This window comes from Branchiostoma belcheri, unplaced genomic scaffold, assembly GCF_001625305.1.
Source record: "Branchiostoma belcheri isolate BF01 breed outbred unplaced genomic scaffold, Haploidv18h27 scaffold320, whole genome shotgun sequence".
Taxonomy (NCBI): domain Eukaryota; kingdom Metazoa; phylum Chordata; class Leptocardii; order Amphioxiformes; family Branchiostomatidae; genus Branchiostoma; species Branchiostoma belcheri.
Genome location: NW_017803933.1, coordinates 101027 through 123619, shown reverse-complemented (window position 1 = coordinate 123619; position 22593 = coordinate 101027). Strand labels below are relative to the sequence as shown.

The 22593-nt window shown below is 43.2% G+C and overlaps 1 protein-coding gene across 1 annotated transcript; it reads right to left on the bottom strand.

Moving 5' to 3' along the window:
* On the bottom strand, window positions 1–16747 carry LOC109475053 (opsin-5-like). The gene is made up of 5 exons (XM_019775596.1): window positions 16351–16747; window positions 5829–5968; window positions 2460–2610; window positions 1354–1688; window positions 1–745 (listed from the first exon to the last, which is right to left on the bottom strand). The coding sequence occupies exons 1-5, from the start codon at window positions 16478–16480 to the stop codon at window positions 353–355; spliced, it is 1149 nt and encodes a 382-aa protein (XP_019631155.1). The 5' UTR covers window positions 16481–16747; the 3' UTR covers window positions 1–352.
* Window positions 16748–22593: the final 5846 nt, after the last annotated feature.

The following is a 22593-nucleotide window of genomic DNA, read 5'->3' as shown; positions in this document are numbered from 1 at the left end:
GGTACTTGAGGCTGAATCCATATAACATCCTCTAGGTTGGTCTCTCTCATCCATCAGTTTCCCACTTGTATTTTCGGTACTGGTACCGCCTTCTTCACGACTCAGTTAAACGCAGAAGTACAGGTACCGGTACCCCTTCTTTAGCCCTCAATTTTGCGTGGTAGTACCGGTACCGCCTTCGTTAGGCCTGAGTTTTGCGTGGTAGAACCGGTACCGCATTCTATAGGGCTGAGTTCGGCGTGGCAGAACCGGTACCGCCTTCTTTAGCCCTCAATTGTACATGGTAGTACCGGTGCCCCCTTCTTTAGGCCTGAGTTTTGCGTGGTAGAACCGGTACCGTCTTCTTTAGGCCTCAGTTGTACGTTGTAGTGCCTGTTCCGGTACCGCCTTCTTTACTCGCCCGTGACACTTTCCTCATGGACTTCCGTCTGTGCCGCCGCATGGCGCTGGTGAACACGACCGGGTCGTCTCCGTCCAGATGCAGCACGACGACAGTCCCCGAGAACTTCCGGGTGATCTTCTTCCGAATGGTGCCTGTGGTGATGGCGTAGGCCTCCATGCGGAAGGTATCGTTGAGCAGGAGATAGATGACGGGGTTGTAGACGCCGGCTGTCCGCACGAACAGAGCCGGCACTGCGGTGAACAGGGGAGACGACCTCCCGGGCTCGGCAAAGCAGCACCACAGCGCGAGGATGGCGTATGGTGTCCACGCCATTAAGAACCCCAGCCCAACCATAATGGCAGTCTGAAAAAATAAACAGAATGTGGTTGTGAGCTGGTCACATTCGTTGAACAATCGCGATCCTTCGTATGATCGCAAACTAAAGGCATTCTTGGCATAATCGAGCATGTGTCATACGACATTCAGCTGCCTTGTCAAAAAAGGCTGTCTTAGATCCTTGCGACAGTTTGAAATTCCTACGACATCAAAATCACACGACGACCAACGGCACATTTAATTGGTCGTAACCACGTATGTAACCACGCCGTAAGTACGTACGCTATGGTTACTATGATGCTAGAAAACAAAATCTCTGCACTGTAAAATCAGCTGATAGATTTGTTAAGGGACTTCTTTATCGGTAAAAATCAACAGAGAATTTTGTCCCGACCGGTCGCTACCGTGGTTCGTTCGAGTTGGCCAGGAAATTCTGAAAGACGCGGCAAATTTAGGAGCACTGCGATCTGCACTGCGATTGGTTAGGGCGGATCAAGATTACACTGTTATTGGCTGAGACAGGTCGTGCCCCGCCCATGTTCACCACGTGATAGAAGTCCACTTGTACATCACTGTTGCGCAACATCAATTCATGACCCCATAGGTATCTACATAAAAGCCATAAAGTAGCTTACCTTGGTAAGTTTTCGCTCAAGCTGTGCCTTTCTGGCGACCCGTCGGCCGCGGCCGAAGGTTCGGCGATGCGAGCCTCGAACCTTCTCGATAATCTTGATGTAGGAGAAAGCTATGGCCGCCACCGGAGCAACGATAAACATCAGCACCAGGAAGAAGACGTACGACTGGTTGGCGGCAGAGGACGACACCTGGTCCACGTCTAGCCCGCAGGAGATGTGTGACGGCTCGGTGGAGTACGCGCCCCAGCCGTAGAACGGCGCTGTTGACCAGAACAAGGCTGTGGTCCACACCGCCGCCAGCGTGCGCCGGACATTGGTGAAGTTCACTTCATCACCTAGGACAAGAATTCACCCCTTTATGCAAAGTCCATCACTTAGTACCTTCTTTGGAATAATGATTGGATTGTGTGTTTAAAATACATTTTGAAAAAGAAATTGTGGATTTAAGACTTCCAGGAAGTATACGTATGTCGGGTTTTCGTGATCTTCAAGTTTACACACGTCCAGGAGTGTATGGGTGTTCGTGGATGTATTGGAACTTGGAGGGAAGTGTATGATGTAATTCAATTTTGTATACACCACTTTCTAACTTCCTCCACAAACCTTAAGTAAGACTGACAGCACGGTCACCGTCAGGTCCGACCCTCCTATCAATCAACTGTCAATAATCACCTCCCACCCACCATGCAACCCAGGCTATTATGACTAGTAGAGACGAAAACGTTACCCACAACTCAGCCATGCAAAACAAAATACCCATCTAATGTTATATGTGTTGCACTTTAATCTGTTATTCAAAATTTAATGTTGCGTTTCACAACGTTCACGCTTCAGTTGGTGTGAATAATTTGTGCTACATGCGTGTAATGACTACACACTGCTAGCTACAATCACAGCTGAAATGCAGATTTCAGACTTCCGGATATTATTCTAATTTGGGGTTTTCGTAAGCATCAAAATTTTCAGACGTTCATGAAGTGTTTTGGGTTCTTGTGCGGATATATTGGAATTGTATGATGATGATGTAATTCAACCGGGTCTACACATCTAGCTACAATCATGCTGATCAGACACTTGGATGGTGGTTGGTGAAGAGAGTCACGTACTGAACTTGGTGTGGCAGACTTTGATGTACCGCGCCAGCGCGTGTGCGATGATCGTTAAGATGTTAGTCGTGCCGAGGTGTGTTCTTAGGAAGGCGTAACCCTGGCAACCGGCATTACCCAGCATCCACCCGTGGTTGAAACTCGCTGCGATCTGCGGAAAGAGAAGGCTATTACCAGGTCATGGAGGTCAAATAGAGACATTCGTGAGCCACGGCGATATTGATGTTGCGTAACGCTAGTCTGGATGCTGGCCTTTTTTTTTAGCTTTAGGCCATGTTGATTTGATTATATGGATGACATCCTCTGGGAACCCCAAAACTGATGCGAGCGCGCGAATAAAAAAAAAGTTTTGCAAAAAAAAAAAGTTGCTTTCATGAAACCTACATTGTTATGAAGGTCGAACAAATGACACAGAGTATGGTATGGCGAATAATCTACTCTTTAAATTCATTTCTTTGCATTTTAGTTTTTTGTTTGATTTTGGCATTCTACGACGTTGGAATCGTTTTCAAATATTTTTTTTGCAACTTTCGGTATATATTTGCTCATTTTGCAACTGTTTTGTACAATTTACAGTGTGGTTGGAAACTTTTTTTTTTTGGAAACGGTCGAAAATTCATGCGCGCGCGGATGTCATCCATATAATCAAATCAACATGGCCTTAGCACGCTCTCTTCGTTGCTTCCTTGCAGAAAAAGTCTGGGCCTGCACATATTCTATCCGTCTGTCATTTGAAATTCTGTTGAGGATTTCAACATAGTACAGTCACGCTGATTGGCCAAATTTAAGCGTTGCTATCATCAGGGCTCATCCAATCAGCAGAGGGCATCAGCTCATTACGTCACGAAGCGAGGGCACTGAAGCTAAAAATGCTGGCATCCGGGCTAGCACAACGCGCCTTGTTGATACCTTGGGCACGTCGACTGTCTGGGAAGTTAGATGATGAATCACAAGAATGATGTACCATGTACATGTTACAGCTATATGTGCGCAGATGGCTGCCTAAGAAAATCTTTGTACGCGTTGATGATCACGAGTGTCTACCTCCGTACACTACAAAACCCACTCCTAGTAAGCCTACCTTCGGGTGATGATGTTTTCGCTCCAGCTAGCGGAAAACCCAGTCTTACTTTCAGGCGCCGGGGATATGTGAACGTCTACCAAGTACGTTCAAGACAATTCACCATCTATCAGATTATGGTGTTACAGAAGAGATAAGATGTGCATTTTACAGAAGACTTCTTCAACTCAACCGAAACATTTCAAGAATCCAGGATCTGGTTCCACCATTTTCAAAATACATATACCCTTCAACAAGGTCAGACAATCCAGAGAAGCTAAGTCTGCGGCTGTATGTTAGGCATGCAGGTGTTTCAAGGACGGTGGGTGACTTTTCCCGAGTTAGATTGACAGTGGCATATTGGTACTCCATGGTAAATTTACCTCAAGCCAAGCAATCAAAACAAGAAATATTAATTGTTATATATATTAATTGTTATATATATTAATATAAATATTAATTAGTTGTAATGAATTTCTTGTTTCATTTATTACTGTGAAGATCTCACCGAGCCTGTTGCAATATTTATTATTGTTGAATATAAGAATTAAGAATTATATTTCTTTCAAAAGATATGTTGGCAATTATAGGGACGTCGTTGTGCCAGGACCGTTTACGTGCCTGCATCCCCACCGTTGTGTGAGTAATGTCCAAATTAGGGGATCTCAATTTAGAGATGAAATACACCACATAGAACAACAGCTCTTTACAGCTTCGTCGTAAACTAGCATCTGCCATTACACTATTGTTCGGTTTCATAGATCCTGTAAGGTGTATTTGTTTGTCTGCAGTACGGTTGAGGTCGCATCCGAATCCCAAAGCTTTGTCACACAAAATACCAGCGTTTTATTAGATTCTATACTTCACTGATTTCTATCGAATGTATCTTGGTAAATCAGAGAAACTATATTACATAATACAAAATAAATATAATCAAGCAGATGGGTAAATTATCTTAAGAGTTGGCGGTTTTAGAAAGCATCTAATATGATATTACATCAGTGACTAAGTATCGGTACTAAAAGGTATCGGATGTCATATGATGCCAGTTGTCATAGTTCTTTTGTATTAGGCAATGTTCCCCTGGGATGTATAACCTTTATCAAGGAAACTACAAGATATTAGAAGTTTGTTTGCTCACAAATTCCTAAAGCCTTCACATATAGAGGCGTCATTTCATCCTTTCACTCACACATCACACGTGCGGTTTACACTGAAGACTAAAATCCTCACTGTGACACTAGGTTTTACTGCAATAAGGTTCACGTCAAATTTGATTTTCATTTCAACAGAGTTTATGGGCCAGACTGGTGTTAGAAGTCCATCGCATGTAGTAAAATGTAAAGACTTGCTAATACAGTAATTCTCTTTAAACTAAAATGAATATGCCAGGATTACCCAACAATTGCCAGCTAACCGAACTGTACACACTCGTCCTGACACATATCGACCCAAGTCTTTCCGTTTGTCAGGATCGTTTAGTCTAAGAGATCGTCTAGCACGATGGCGTTGATGGAAATTCTATCGATTATCTCGCTTGCTGCACGTCTGCTGAGCCAGAAATTATTTGATGAAAGGTTTTGTGGTGACTTAACACTATACTGTGACTGGCCAGAAATTATGTGTTGAAAGAGTTTGTGGTAATAATATAACTAAAAACTTCGCTGTGACTAGGATATGCGGTCTAATAGCATGTGTTTCACACCCTATCGCGGTCAGAGGCTGATTGGGCCTCCCGGATAGCATGTGGCGATTCACCTTCGGTGTAAGTAGCAATTTCTCGCGTTCCTCGCAAAATGAGGACCAAAGACATAGATTTGCAATGCGAGGCACGTAACAAGAGCCAGTACAAAAGATTACAACTACAACATCAGACAGCACCATCAGCGACAGCATCACTGGCAACAAAGCAAAACATCATCAGCCAAAACCACAACGTACATGTAACACCATCAGCTACATCACTGACAACAAGGCAGAACTTTATCAGGCAACGCCACAAGTCAGCGTACATGTAAGACCTTTAGCTACAGCATTACTGACAACCAGACAGGAGCTTACACCACCAACAACAACGACAAAATCACTGGCAACAAGCTTAGGCAGAACTTCATCAGCCAATATTACAGCGAACATGTACGAGTAACACCATCAGCAACAACATCACTGACAACAAGGCAGAACAGCATTCGGCAGCCAACACCACAATGTAACGTTACAGCGTACATACAAAGCCATCATCTACAACATCACTGGCAACAAGGCAGGACTTTACACCACCACGAACAACAACGAAACTGACTCGTCACCTGAAAAGAGTTGCAACACAGGGCTATCAACAGGTCCACCACGGCCAGATTAACGGCAAAGAGCTCCGGAGCCTTCATGGACCGCCGCCTCTTGAACCACACCACCAACACAAAGGAGTTGCCCACGATTGCCAGCAACCCTGCAGGTACAACATGTTATAGGATGCCGCAGAATAGAATATTCTATACAATTGATAAACAGCGTGTTCTTTTCAAACTTTTAAACCTAACAGTGTATTGTGTATCTACTTAAAGAAACCTAGATATTGCAAGAAAATGAAACAACAATGAATAAAACAAGAAAGTATCATGAAAGTTTACCTGTGTTGCTAGATACATGATTAAAACTTTTGTTCTAACACAATAGGGTATGTTCCCAGCTAGAGCTTTCGACCAGTCACTCTGGTCTTCCTCAGTAGACTGGCCTAGTGAGGCTTGGTTTGACCAAGTGTTGACGTCACACTTCAAAGAAACCACGTGTCAAGTCTTACTGGGTCAGTCTACCAAAGAAGGCCAGAGTGACTGGTCGAAAGCTCTAGGCGAGAATACTTCCCTTTGTATTGGAACAAACGTTTTACCTTAAATACCAAATTCACAACAACAATACTTCACGTGAAAACTTTCATTTCTTATTGCTCTTTCATGTACGGAAAAGGCTCCCTGCCAGAATTTTCATCGCTTATGTATGACACTCCCCTCCTGTTACCTGATGTAACCTTTCCTTGGGTTGTCAGGTCGTCCCTGCTTTGTCCCATCTGTCGTGCATGACAGAGATTCTCCTCGGACCAAAGGACTACAGGTTATGTTAGACAGAGTTTCATTGGGACTTACGTTTCAGTAATGATACATTACAAAGATTTACAGGCATTTTGGACTATTGAGTGCACCTGACAGCCAGGCTGTTACAGCATTCCCAACCAGACTACATGCATTTATCATGTCTTATTTAGAGTGGTTCTATTAAAAGCGAACTCAAAGCACACAACGAGCCATGCCAGGCTTCGCCTTTCATGCCGGTACTCAGGATTTATAACTGGTACGTTGTAGGTAAGAAAGGGCGTTTTAAAGTCTTTTCAAGCATTGTTGAGCACACTGAAGACATACATTCGGTTATCAATGTCAGAGCTCGCAATGATGTTACACAGGGTTTACAGAGATTGCGATACGTGCTCATACTGAACTTGTATATGTATTCTTCATCCACCTTCAGAACCAGAGCAGCCACATTCGTCGTACGATTTTGTTGTCCTTGAATTTTTGAGCTGTGACAGACATAACTGGCGACAAACATCTTAGACAGCCCATTTCGAAGAATTACTAAATTTTGTGCGACATATGCACAACAATATCGCGCGAATGCCCAGAGTTTGCGGTCGTACGATGGTCGTGCGACAAATGTGGTCGGGTCCTAAGAGTCGTGCAACGAGCGCTTAAAAATAAATCTAAGGTGGTTGGCAAAGCTTTTACTGTAAAGGGTAAATTTAGGAGACTCGACAACGCTTAACGGTAAAATTGTCAACCATATTCCTTTACGGAGTAAAATAGTAAGTATATATAAAAGTAATAAGACGTTCCCTTGTGACATTTGGGCAATCCTGCTTTGCCCCTTTGACGCTTAACTACGAATCCAAGATGACAGATAACGTGCTACGTAGAACTCAAGCGACCAATTACGCTTCACGAATAATTTACCGACAACTCTTCAAGTTAAACTACAGTGGGTACGATTAACGGTACCGGTGAATTAAGAGTTTGCTACGCTTCAGGGAAAAAAGGGCATGAAGGCTCCATTTAACGGCTGAAAGGGTATCCAGCCTGGTATTCAAACAGTGTCAGAACGTGACAAAACGCGCGTCATGCCGAGGTACATGATTGATTTTCATTTAGCCAGAAGGGACTCACATAACAGCACCCGGAGACATCTTCCTGTGGCGCTAAAACGCCCGTGGAAAATGTGTCTGGATAAATGTACCTCCAAAACGAGAATGCCTTGTCATCTGTGGCCACCTCTAACCTTGTAGCTGCATCTCTGTTGAAAGTGGGTCGGTGGTCTTTAGAATTGCAAAAAAAGATCGCTCATTCAGGGGTTACAAAACGGGCCCTGAGCAAAAAGAATTTTTCACAGTGTTGGGTACTATCGCACTCTTGGCTCGCTGCAGCTGCGAAAAGCTCTCACCTATTGCACAGTTGATTAACGACATCGCCATGTAGGCATAAAGGATTTGGGAGTATAGATGCGTGTACTAAAAGAGGCGCCGTTTTGCTATAAGAGATATCCTTGACAGGATGTGCAGAGAATTCATTTTCAGGTAGTTTTGTTCAGAAACATTTTCTGTAACATTCACAGCGGCGCTGTCAAAATTATGCCCTACGGTTTCCGTATTGCACGTTTATTTCACAGCTAGCAAGTAGTCACCTGAATCTTTGCTTCAGCATTAGCAACACATTGTAAAGGTACAGCAAATAGATTTTAGACTTCCGGGAAGTATACAAACGTCGGCTTCCTGAATTCCCCCAATTCCTGCTGGCTTGAGACCTCCTGTAATTCTGTCAATATTTATCTTCCTACCACCCACGTGCTGTCAACCTACTCTGTCAGAATAAACAGATAGAGTCCACAGTTCAGCCACCCAAAACAATACTTCCATACACGGAGGTAAATACACTGTCTGCAATAACCACCACAAAGATATGAGTGTGCAATGCCAATGATGTATTACACTGTCATATAGATACATGACACGTAGGGTTGTGGTAACCGAGTATGACACAAAATTTATGATGGTGTTTCTTCTAGCCTATATGGTACACCAATCTGTGGTATAATTGCTTTTTATCATTCATAAAGTAGCAAAGGTTATGACCTGCATGCCTGCTCAGTGGAAATGGCCTGACCTTTGCCCTACCGCAGTGACACTGTACACAGTTGTGCTTTCAAACTACAGCAGCTAAGTGGGCATGATCGGACATCTAAGGCACCTGTTTAGACACTGGCGCCTCGGTTACGCCAAGAATGCTGATAGATTTGCTCCAAAGCACGGGGATAGTAGTGGTTGATCAAAAGGGCCCGGATACCCCAGTAGTTGTATCATAACTGCCATGTTTCCATGTAGCGTTACTGTTTCTGAACAAAACTACCTGAAAATAAATTCCCTGCACATCCTGTCAAGGATATCTGTTATAGGAAAACGGCGCCTCTTTTAGCATACGCATCCGGATATCCAAGCTCTCAAATCATTTATGCCTACATGGCGATGTCGTTAATCACTCCAGGGTGTGCTAAAGCTTTATGACAATGTCACCATGTCTAGTATTGGTCACCACGAACGCAGCACACCTCACAAACATCTAAAGGAAAAGCTGGTAAACCAGAAAACTCGTAGTCTCTTTCTCATAGGACCACACTGGTTTGATTATGTTTATGGCATCCTCTGGGCACATCAAAACTGATGTGAGGGAGCGAGTTTTAGAAATGTTGCGCAAAACGTTTGCTCTTCTTATGAGATTGAATTTATCAGGAAGGTTTAACGAATGACTGAACACGCACGATATACCAAACAACAACTTTTTCAATTTTGTTGGTCCACATCTTCTTTGACTCTATTGGAAGACTCGGTGGTGCAAACAAAGGGTAATTCGAGCCCCCTGCTTCCGTTCCTCAGACAATGTCTTCTGTCCTTTCTGCCTCTATATCCTTCAAGTATCCAAAGTCAAACAAACAGTATGGTTACTTTTTTTTGTAAACGGACGACAATTGATGCACGCGCGGATGCCATCCATGTAATTAAGTCCTTGTAGCCTAAGCTAAGGTCGCAGATTCTTCTCCCGCCTATTGAAGTGAAAAAGCGTTCTTTCGCTTTTAATCGACGGCCTTTTAGGGAGTGCGAGTCACCGAGGAGCCGACGAGATGTAATGGGGGTGTAAGATCAGACGCCGGGTCAGCCTGGGCTGTACGCTCCGTCCTAGATAACACGGGCTGATTTAAGTCTCGACTAAAACCCCTCCTCGGCGTTTAGCTGCTGATATGCGGGATAGATTCTTGGGCACATCTCTGAGACAAACTCCTTTTACAGCCTGTAGGGAAGTTTCACCAGTGCTGTTTCATTTTCATATTCATCTTTTAATTTCCGGGACGAACCGCGGAAGAGGTTTCTTACTGTCAAACCAAGCCGGGGGCTATCTTTGCAGTCGTTCAGCAACAAAAGCAATCAACCACGGATGTTGGAAGTGCAAATATTGCCCTCAATCAGGTTTAGCTAAAGAGGGTATCTTTGCCAGAAAAGTCGCTAGCAATAGAAAACAATCTCAACCCAGGCCGCCATGATTGGACCCGCGATACTGGAACGGTTCAAGATACAAAATATGCACGTCAAATTCTGCGGAACGTAATATCACACAACAATTTAATAAAAAAAAAATAACATACTGACTCTTATCTACTGAGCCAGGTGCGAAGGGTAGTAATTAAAATGACAAGTTACGTCAGGCAGGAATGCACATACGAGACGTGGAATTTAATTCTATTAAATGTAGACCGGATACAATTGCAGCTATGCCAAAGTCGTCAGAATATGTCAGAGTACGACAAGCTCTCATGTAGTGATTGATGACAAGAAGGTCACCTTATCACTTATATGTCATATGTCTACTTCGGGATGTGTTATTCATTATTGCAAAAAGCATATTGCCAGCATTTAAACGTTCTGCGGCACGTTGACACCCTTTTTGCTACCTCCTTTGTTTGTATTTCACGTTGAAGTATTTGAGAAGGGCGTTCAAGGTGGTACGTGGCAGGGATTCTGATGTTTGTTACGAAACAGCTCATCATCCCTTTGAGAAAATCAGCATGAAAATGAACGCTCTGAAGCTCCATAAGCTACTGCCCTGGAGGTTTATCCTAGTGAGGCGGCTGTTTTGAGTTTGCCAAAAGTCAAATGTACAGGAAGCTCTGAGATAGCTGCAGAAATTGCAAACTTTGAGGTTCTCATCAAGCAGTTAGATAGTTTTATGAGATATGGGGGAAACTGTCCATCTGGAACAAAAAAGGGCAAATGGAATGGACGCGAGGTTAACCGAAAAGCAAATGTTCCCGGAGGTGAGACTACTTCTCTCTAATGAATCTGCCAACTCAGATTCTTTTCATCCATTTCTGGGACGAAACGTTGACATGTTCTTCCTGGTAACTCTCACCAACCCTGCAAGGAATACAGAGTAAAAACGGCCATAGACACAGGAGACGTTAGATAGCTCTAATGTTCCGGTTGAAGAAAATTTCCGCTCAATACAGTAAAAATGTCCTTGGTGCTGTTCACACAAATAGAGGACCATTCACATAGCTGAATGGCCCTGTCCTTTGTGCTGAACAGACCATCCACAAAGCTGAGGGCCCTGTCCTTTGTGCTGAACACACCATTCACACATCTTAATGGCCCTGTCCTTGGTGCTGAACATACCATCCACACAGCTAAAGGGCCCTGTCCTTGGTGCTGAACACACCATTCACACAGCTGAAGGGCCCTGTCCTTGGTACTGAACACACCATCCACACAGCTAAAGGGCCCTGTCCTTGGTACTGAACACACCATTCACACAGCTGAATGGCCCTGTCCTTGGTGCTGAACACAGCTAAAGGGCCCTGTCCTTGGTGCTGAACACACCATTCACACATCTGAATGGCCCTATCCTTGGTGCTGAACACACCATTCACACAGCTAAAGGGCCCTGTCCTTGGTGCTGAACACACCATCCACACAGCTAAAGGGCCCTGTCCTTGGTGCTGAACACACCATCCACACAGCTGAAGGGCCCTGTCCTTGGTACTGAACACACCATTCACACAGCTGAAGGGCGCTGCCCATGCCCAACACTACTGTATATGCACCGAAATATATAATTTCCCTCGCAGGACATCATTTGGTGTTTTACTGCATAGTGACGCCTATCTAAGGCCCTCGCATTAGGAGAAAATTGCATGTCAAGCCTAAAAAAAGCTCCAGATAATACCGACGACATCATGGTAAGGCTGGGGTCAATGAGGCGCGTAGGTTTAGGACTAATCTAATTAACGAGCACCTACGGGTCAAATTAACGTGCCTGTCATGATTTGTGAAGAATAGTCCTAACGACAGCAGACTGGGTATACCGGTAACCGCCTTCTTTTGGATTTTATTTCTTGAGATATAAAGGTGTGGGGACGATGTGGTCAAATGGGAACATTTTAGACAAAAAAGATCATCACACAGTAACAAACACGGATAAACCTGGAAAAAGTGTTAAGGCGTGGTCACATTCGCCATAGGTGGTCGTACAATTTTGATGCAGTAGAATTTTTTTTCAAGCAGGTTGCGACAGAACCAACCGAGCCCACAAGCATCTAAGGCTGTCTGTTCCATGATTTCGCAGGATACATGCACGGCTATTCCAAGAATAACCTTAGTTTTGTGACTTGATAAAGATCGCAGGGCATATGTGACGGGACACTGTCAACATTTTACAAGAATATATGTTGTTGCAGCAACACCACGGTGCCGAAGTATATTACTTATGCACTTGCAATTCTACTGCAAATTCGGGGAAAGCTGGCACTGCATGTGATTCATAAACTGTCAGTTGGAATGCTCAGAGACAAACATTGTTGTCACGTGGGGTAAACCTCAATGCTCACACATTTTTTTTTCAATTCTTAAATGACTCATGTACCCCTCTCATTATTTTTGTCAACCCAAGATTGATCAAACGACTTTGAGACATGCAAAGTAAAACTTGTAATAGATTAAAGTGTCTGGAATATGCATCATGTCATTTTCTTCTTATTATCGAGCAGGCCAAGCCAATGTTTCGGTGTCGTGTGTGCATCTCAAAAAACTGTGGATCGATGTTAATGATATTTGATAGTTGGGTAGGTAATATACTAGGTATCGATAAAATAAAGGACAAGGTCGATTATGGTTCTCCCAGCGACTTTCAATGGTACTGTAGCAGAACTTCCGGTTTTGATGTGACTACTAGTATCTCCCGTTCTGGACATGCTATGCTGCACACGTAACTTCATTTTATCTCAGACTCATTTCTGGATAACAAATTTCATTATGGGCGTTCCTCCTTGAAGCCCTTTCAGCAGGCGACTAGACAGACGTGATATCTCGAGAACCCTCGCGAGACCAGGCGAGACAAGGGTTACGTCGTCATTTGGGGAAATTTCCTGTTGCGCGCCTGACATCACTATGTCATATACCCTGACTTAGTCTTATGTAAAGAAGACAAAGATTGCCTTGACAGTACATTGATAGACAACAGGGCTTTGAATAAGAAGAATGGCAAAAGCGTGTGTGCAGACTGCCTGACAGTTCCTGGTATAGCATGGTACTGTAGTGTGGTAGCATAGTCCTACTTATGTATATTGTATCACCACAGCTATCTCTACTGAATAGCTTATGTTGAAAAAAGCATTTACGCGAAAAAGTCAGATTTTCCTGAGTCTTAGGCTCAACTTCTCCTCTTTTTGCTTTTAAGCATGATATTCCCAGCAAGTGAGCATTTTTACAGCATATTTTGTTCCTTCCCAATCTACAAGCTTGTGCCTTAACACCGATGTGTTCTAGAGGGAGTAGAATCTACAATGTAGCTCTCTGAGGGCGGATTCACTTTATTCACCCGGAATCTACGAAAAAGCCGCAAAGCCGTGACAAAGGCTTTTGTTATTTGCCTTCCCTCCATTAGGCCACACTGACCTGATTATATGGATGACATCCACGCGCGCATCAAGTTTCGTCCGTATCAAAAGCACATACTTTTCACTTAGGTACAGATTACCACTTGCTTGCATCATCAAGTCTTCCAAAGTCGAGGAAGATATGAAAGAACAAAAATATATATTGTTTGGTATACCGTGCTCTGTGTGTTCAGTCATTTAGTCGACTTCCTGACTCCTTAGATTTTATAATGAAGGCACCTCTTTTTGCACGCTTGCATACGTTTTTGGGTTCCCAGAGGACGACATCCATCAAATGGAATCAGTATGTCCGTACCATCAACATTGCAGTACCCACAAGGCCCGAACAGTTTCTAAAACACGGATCTCAATCTTTCCGCTGACTGACACTTTATCTGGCAGGCAGATTCCCATCATAACTCTGTCGGTAACTGGGGAAATCAGTTCAGACAGGAAAGTGAGGTTTAATGCCTTTACCAGTCCCTAAACAACCTTGTCTGTCGCCCATCTTTGTTGAGGGAATTACCTGTAGCTACCTACTAACACATCCATTGAGTACCAGGCTATTACTGTTACATCTGTAGCTGCTATTTCAGCGTTTCACAAAGCGAACGGTGGGCATTTACGTACGTACTAAGGGAGGAAAGCCTCCCGAAAGCAATCAGTCTTCCTCGAATGTGGACTTGTTATTTCCTACACACAGAGACCAGTATAATATGCGTCAATGTGTTTGTGTCCTGAAACGCGAAAAATCATTTAATAATTATAACTTATCTGACAATTCCAAACTTCATCTTTTACATAGAGGTTCTCCGTTAATGCATTATAATCACAGCATTTCATTTTTTACTCATTATACATGTATATCGTAGTTAGGGAGAGAGGGGCGCGCCACTGTACACATGACTTAAATAATTGTTATTTTGTGTCAATTTGTCGTAACAAAATAAGTTGTAACTTGAGTGGACGTCACATTGTCCTTGTAATTTGTGTTTTAAATGCTAATAAGAAACGCAGGCTAAGGCCAACCGTTACATCAACACTACGAAGCCTGTAAACCTGGCTCGCCCATTAAAACACCCAGTCACCTGTTGCTTCCTGGCGTTGGCTGGTGCTGTGTACTGTGCAGTTAGGTAGTATGTAGATGTGGCGGCCTCTATTAAACATTTGAACACATGTACTGGTCCGCCACACGGATTAGTTCATTTCTGAACTGTCACAAATTTAATCTGAAGCCAACCGTTGAAAGAAGCGGATACCCTCCCACGTGAAATTAGTGGGTTTACTTTGCCAGATGTTGCTAGGTGAACTAGGTAGAGACTTAGCTAGCAGGTCTTGTCTGAGATATCGATTCGAAACTGAGTTTTCAAGACGTTGAAAGGACAGGGAAACTACGCTAAAGTACGTTTATTACTCTACATTTGAAAAAGGATAGATAATTTAGGCACATGTTATGTTGAAGATAACACGAGACTTCGATGCTGAAAAGTTGACGAAAATCATCTTGAGGGAATTCATCATACATATTTTTTGACCCATTGGTGCAGCTATGAAAGAGAAGGTCTTGGAGCATACAATAGTATGCTATCCTGTAGATCTTGACAAAATAGTTTCAAGGCCAAGTTTTATGTTCATGAAGTTAATAGAGTTAATTATTTTTTCCACATGCCATAGGCACCATGACCACTAGACAATATCTCAGGTCATTGTGTTTCAATACAAGGGCCTGAGAGCAAGCAAGTATACATTTGTGGTCTGAAAATAGCCCAAATGCGCAACTAATTGATTTCGGAGTGATGTATCTGCAGTGGTTAAGAAGAAATGTTTCTATTTCCTTGACCAAATAATGTACAGTGTTATTTACGCACATATGAAAATAGCCCAAATCCGCAACTAACTGATTTTGAAATAGTGTATCTGCAACGGTAAGGAAAAGCGGTAACGTTTATATGTCCTTGACCAAATATATGCACAGTGTAATTTACGCACATATGTATTCTAGCGGCAACACACTTCGTTTAAGTCCAGAATGCGTGCATGATCCAATAAACCATGCCCTGTAGAAGCATATCCCTAATGCTGTACATTGAGTGCGTGGGGTAAGATTGAATCATCCAAATACAGGAGCGAGAAACCGGAATCATCGGTAGACAAAGAAAGTGCTATTTCAGGAAGAGCGCGTTGAACACTTTGTAAGATTCACTACACAAGACCAATTCTTTGACTACAACGATGAGGCATATGTAAAAAGTTACAGGACAATGGGGTCTTTAAATCGGTGTTGTGAGCTGAATATCTAATGACACCGGACTAGAAACATGTATATATTCTCCTTACCTCCTGGCTTATGATTGCAGTTGTTTACAAAAAGCCTTTGTGATTATCTCCACACTGACGATAGACAAGTACAGATATTCCTGAACACTTAACTCGCGACCTGTAGTGTTTTCACTAGAATAAAAAGGGTAAAGGTCCCAAAGCCCCTTTGATGCCGTATAACGGCAGTAGGTTGTTGATCCACAGTACTGGGTCTAGGGCACGATATTGAAAGGCGGAGCCCATCCCACTCCTTCCACCGCATTTACCTTCCCAACGGTTACCCATTTTTACACCTGGGTGGAGTGAGGAAAGTCATGTAAAGTTGCTTTCCCAAAGGCACAGCGTCTTGCCAAAAATGCCAGGAATCGAATCCATGATCTTTCAATCTCTTGTCCGATAGCCCAGGAGAACAACACAACGGCAACGCTACTAAAAATATAAATGTGACGAATATGACGTGTGATATTTTGCCAAGAACCGGTTCCGACTCACCCACGACTGCGATGTAGGACCCTATAGCCACGTCCTCTCCCCACGTCAGGCGGGACCGGTAGTCTTCCTCCGACGAGTTGGACTTCACAGACGCAGGCGATGCCGTGGAAAGGTTCATCCTGTAAACCATTTGCCTGCAAAAGTGGGGGAAGTTTTCTTTGGCTCAGCGGAAGAATTGGTTCACTCATTGACCGAGCACACAGTTGCAATTGGACGTTGAAATGTGTTCTGCCAGCAGCTAATGCTTGTCTGCAGCTGAGCGTTCCTGGCTGATGCTCCAGTCTTATGTCTGCTGCTTCAACCAATCAGCGCCAACCAATCAGCGCGCGGAGCTCGTGATGACATCAGACTCCGTTCGTCATCAGCAGCTGAAGATGAAAAGGTGTAAAATGTTGACATCCGGGCGGAAAAGCGCCGCCGTACGTACGTGCGCGTGGCGTGGGAAGACGACTCTCGGACATTGTCTTGTAAGTGTCCTATCGTCCGCGTAGACGTCACGGCAGGTACTGAGAATGGTACTGGCTGCCGTCATTTCCGCCAGCGCTAAGAATGCACTGATACTGATACTCCCCCGCATTGCATTCTATGTTTGGGTCACATTTAAAATTCACTTGGAAAACTTCGCAGGTATACTATTCAACAACGTCCTGGCAGGCTTTGTCTGAACAAGCTTGTGTTAACTTATCATATAGGGGCTTCCACCTCGTGACATATTTTGACCTTGACTTAAACCTATATTGTCAACAAAAACGGTTTACAACTGATAAAATGTTTTTATAAACTGCCCACAATTTACCATTCAATTTCACAGCATTATCCATTATTTGCATGTTATATTTGTATTTTTAACGCCCATTTTCTGTTTTGTAATTGATTGTATTCTTCTTTGTCATGCTTAAAATTAGCAATGTGATAGAGTTGTCCGCCACTCGGTCTTGCGCTTTATATGGTGTTTATATACAATAAAAAAACATGCCAGCAACCTGTAAATCAGTGGGTGGTTTTTTTTGTATCTGCAAGGTTCAGTTATGTAAATCAGGTACGGACTAGGTATCAGACCTTTTGGTATACCTGGCGCCGTAAAGCAACATCGAAGCGATCCCTCAATGTCGGTACCTTGAACAGATCCCTAGCCTCTACCAGGCACCGCGGATCGCTGGAAAAATAGTAGAGATTGGCCGAAATAAAGGGATAGTATACCAGGGGAGTTAGCCGGTCAGAAAAGATCCAATTTGCGACCTACAGATTGGATCCTCTCTGGCCGGCTAATTCCCTTGGTATACAATCCCTTTATTTCGGCCAATCTCTACTATTTTCCCAGCGATCCGCGGTGCCTGGTAGAGGCTACAGATCACCACTAACAGGATGGACAACACCACTCAGCACGCATCGCTGTCTGCACGTAAAAGCTAACACTTCAGCAATTATGAATTGATTTCACGCAGTCCAGTTGCAGAGCCGCTAATCCGGGGCCGGTATGAGCGGGTCAGGCCCGGGTGCGCCCCGGCATGATGCAGCGGGTTAGGAACCAACTCACGTACGGCTTCGGCGGCGCACCACCTGATAAAATACCTCTCCAGGCATTCCACAGACACAAACTCACCTAATCTGAGAGAAATAAATAGTTCTCCACTTTTGTCATCCGAGAAGGTGCCTCCAATTAGTGCTAATTGTAACTGGTACGAGCATCTGTAACATATGGCATCAGTTGGCTACGTACTAGCAACACAGTGCAAAAGACATGACAGAAAATTCTGCTATCTAGATGTGCTTTTTTTTTTAGGAAACTCTTCAAAGATGTTTCTGCGTATCGTCGAGTGAGAAATTATTTTCACTTGACTGCCTGTTAGTTTGTTTGAGTTTCTGTCTATTCATAAAATACTCAAATCGGCCTCCTGGCCACTATTTATTGAGGTAAGGGTCAGACAGAATATAACAAGATAAGGCAACATGATTTAAGTTTAACAGACCCATATATTCGTAATGAACCCATTTATCTTACACATTGTATTACAGTAACACATATGATGAAATAAATTTTGACATATTGTACATGTCCGTTCATTTGGGCCGTTAATGTATGGCTTCTTTTTCCAACGTCTTGTAAGAGCAAATATCATTGCGACGCCCTGCCCTCAGTGGAGATGCTTGGAACTGAGACGTAAGGTGTGAGATTCACATTTTCAGTCACGAGTAAGTGTTGACTGACCAGACATCGCGTAATTAAGGCAGGTCCATCATTCGTATGTGTCACAGATGTAATCCTCACAGGGATTTGGAAGTCTCAGACCTGCGACGTCCGTTAATGTGTGTTGTCCATTACCGTACATATGGCATGATAGTGTGGTATATTATTCTAGAAAGGGTAATTTTACGCCTATTGAAATTGCGGCGGCATGCGATATTTTATCATCTCTGCTAGTGACATTTCTCCTTATTGACGGCACTGTCTCATTCGTCGAAGGTTGTTAACGCGTTGTACGATTTTGTTACGGGTGGATTTTCAAGCAGGCCGTGACAGAACAAAGCACCAAGATCTAAAACTGTTTTTTCCTAGCTTAGGTGCCATCCTCCGTAATTAGTGCGGCTCCCTGCTGTCGCTGGCTACCACGGCCGACAGAAGTGAGCCGGCGATAACTTATGTTAATTCTCCATGCAGAAAAAAAAGAAAGAAAAGAATCCGTTAATAATGCATAGACATATTAAATATGTAGCTGCAGAGTAGACATACAACTCCTCATTGTGTTTTCTATCAATATCATATAGCTCAGGATCTATGTGTAGATCTATTGTGCTAGATTACTAGTAAATAAATGTAATTAGCTATAGTAGTCTTACTCAGTGCTTTGTTTTAGATTGGACCCGTTACAGTTGTTGTGGAACAAACCTTTACGTGACAACAGACTTTTAAATGACTCGTCTAATTTCCAGGTTAAAATACTGAAGGAAAACGGCTATTTAAACACATCTCTGGTAATGATACATAGAGTCAGAATGTTATAATTGCGTTTGCTACGTTGCTACATTGATAATATCGTCCCAGCAGCGCAGGGACTTACTGAGAGCCGATCAAATGACAATATTTGTCTCAACCAACCCCTACTAGTATTTAGGATTTGACATGGCGCCTACTTTTGGCAATGACTCTTGTTGTGATGTATTTGTGATACATCTGTGCGCTCTGGTAACAAACCTCACCTGTCACCACACAATGGGTCATGGATATGTGCAAACAAATCTCACTTGCAAGAAACCATGTTCAGTACTAAACACGGCGGGTAAAACCGGGGATCGTTCTTGTTGCATTACATGTAAAACCACGACCATATACGTTGTACGATGCACCTTCGATTTTTTGTCGTAGTTTTGGGACGAAACGAGTACAATCATTCAATTCTCACATTATTGCACCCGATTTTTAAGAAACTTTCGAGGTACGGCACCATCGTCATAACCTTGTTGCCAAACCCATCTTAGCTCCCAAGTCCTACATCCTCTCCACAAATAGCATTATAGGACTGGGGAGCTAAAATAAGTTTGGTAACCAGGCTACGTACCATCGTCATGGAATAAACCCACCATCGTATGTGCGACGTACGATGTATGTGGCCGGGACTTAAACTAAGAGTAGTTGAATGATTACTCCCATTTATGCACGAGGTGTGAAAGTAAAAGTAATACTTTAAGACGACAACCCGTACATCATTTCCTCTTGATAGACGATGTTCTGGTTGCTGTATCCCTCCCAATAGTCACCTAGACATTTTGGTGCCAAATGATTTTTCTTCGGAGAGGGAAATGTTAAAGGCTAGGATAAAACCGTAGCGTATTGTAGGAATTACTACTACGACTGACTGTCGTCAGCCTACATGTGTCATGATGTCGTGTTGTGTTTATGAAGCTTTTCTGAACGAGAACTCTTTTTTTAAAACCATGTCTTGTCCAAATAGGTCACATTCGTCATACGATTGTCGTACGCACGATCGCAAACTGGGGACATTCTTGGGATATAGACACATAGCCGTGCATGTGTCGTACATATTCAGTTGTATTGGGGGGGGGGGGGCTAACATCTGAATTTCAAAACCTTATGAAATGTTATTTCACCCATTTTTAGAAGCAATGCTTTCATAGAGTAAATCGGGTAAACTATTAGTCCCTTCCCCACAAATTTTAAGCAATTGCGCAAACGGAGGGACGGCTCCTGATAGACCTTCAGAAAACTGTCCAGAATGGGTGCATGGACTTGCTTTATTTGTTTTTTTTTTCGGTTGCAGGGAAAACTCCATGGCCACCTATGGTAAATGATGTTGAGGAGTATGGTGAAATTTAGTGGGATAATTCTGCAAGAAATGTTTGGGACAGGTAATTCGACCACCGCTGTGCCACTGTAATCTCCCCGTTACAGCGCTTACACAAAATCGCAGCAATTACAAAACACTACCTACACATAATTGGAGGCCCAAATCATCACTCACAGCAAATGCAGTGGTCTACCGCCAACCTAACTAATTATGAAACATCTTATATTCTGCGTTACTTTATCGTTTTCATATGCACTGCATTAGCAACAAATAAAGTATAAAACTAAGCGACGGGATGTCATGACATAATTCACATTTACGCTGCCTTTTTTACTATATATTAGTGCCTGGCAACAAGACGTCTAATACGTGTTTCCCAAAATAAGTGCACTCTACTCTTTAATCAGACAGAAACGCACGTTTTAATAAGAAACATACAATGACACGCATCAGCGTGTATTTAGAGAAATGGAGCTTTCGGCAACCCACCTTTAAACGTTTTGTTTCCGGAAGACGGATGTGCTCTATCTAGCACAACCGTTAGTTTCACGGCAGTCAAGCGTGGATTACCAAGAAAACGCTTGTCAATTATTCCTTGTTGCTGACAATCGGGACTAATTTTAAGGCAGTTTTGCATGGCTAAAAGTACCCGAACTATTCTGTCTCTTTGATTAGGCCCGGAGCCTGTCTGTCCATCAGTCACAATTAGCAACTCAACCAATGAGTGACTGGCAATTAATTATTTGCAGTTCCACCGATGAAAAGTGACTGAATGATTTGCAAGATTCTATGCCCCCTAAGGCCGTGTTTATGTGAAGTCACCCAAGGCACTTTACATGTGGTTTACCCCGAAGCCGGTTTCAAGTGGCTCCATCTGAACGCTCCAAATCACATTAATTTGAAAGCGCCTCGATCCCAAGCCACTTCTAGAGGTGGTTTCGAATCGGTTTTCCCGTATCGCGATTTGCGTCTGAACGCAATGTGATTTCAATGTAACTTCGCCTGGTCATGGATTGCAGGGTGATATTTCTTTATTTATATCCAATACCAAATTTTACGTGGCAGCAACTTAAAGAGCAGTAATGGTCAAATAATGTGTCCGTTCTAGGGCGAGCTTCACCGCCTCTGGTGGGACCACTTCGGCATTCGGCCGAGATACGATGGGAGGGGGGCATAAGCAAGCAGGTCGTTGACCTCTGACATTAATAACACGCCACCTCATCGATATCATCAAACAGCAATAAATGTAGCTCAAGCGAATTGTGATCGGACACGGTTTCACAGGAGTGTGTGGCACGTGGACCAGATGTGAGGAATGTGAGTTACCCGAATCTTCACATAAACACGGCCTAACAGAATAGTGTAGCTTTGGTGCAAACCTAATTGTTCATTGAATAATACCCGTTTGACTAATTCAGGAACTGTTTTATCTTAGTGTTCTTGGTGTCATGTGGTAATATTGGTAATGCACGTGCTGATTGTATCGCCTATACAATGTTTTTATCTTTTTAAAGTTTTCGTCATTGACATTGTGGTGAGAATAACACATTTTTGTGAAAAGGTTATACATTATTGTTAGTCTCTTCAAGTACAGTACAGGTACACATTGATGTACTGGAAATTTTTGACCTGTACATATGTATCTAAATAATTTCCGCGGTACGTAGCACTTATCTAGTACATAGTGTAGTATATGTACCATGACCACTGTCCGCCGTATGTAGGGCATGTTTGAGACCAGCTGTCGCCATTTCAAGTTCTGCGCTTTCTCCCAGAGCCAATAAAGATACACAAGGGTCGACCTGAAAAAAATGCAGTATAAATCGTACATGCATACAGCCGAAGATTCATAGAGTACAACATGTATTAGACATACATAGTACAACTCATGTAGATAACGGCAAATTTTTATTTCGAGTCATCACTCGACTGTATTTCA

What these genes read in the sequence shown, in the direction of transcription:
- LOC109475053 (XM_019775596.1), bottom strand. Translation starts at nt 16,480, where the DNA reads ATGGTTTACAGGATGAACCTTTCCACGGCATCGCCTGCGTCTGTGAAG. An exon ending in AGTCTGCCACACCAAGTTCA is followed by an intron (nt 1,689 to 2,459) that starts GTACGTGACTCT and finishes TTCTTGTCCTAG; the next exon opens with GTGATGAAGTGAACTTCACC. An exon ending in TTGAGCGAAAACTTACCAAG is followed by an intron (nt 746 to 1,353) that starts GTAAGCTACTTT and finishes TTATTTTTTCAG; the next exon opens with ACTGCCATTATGGTTGGGCT.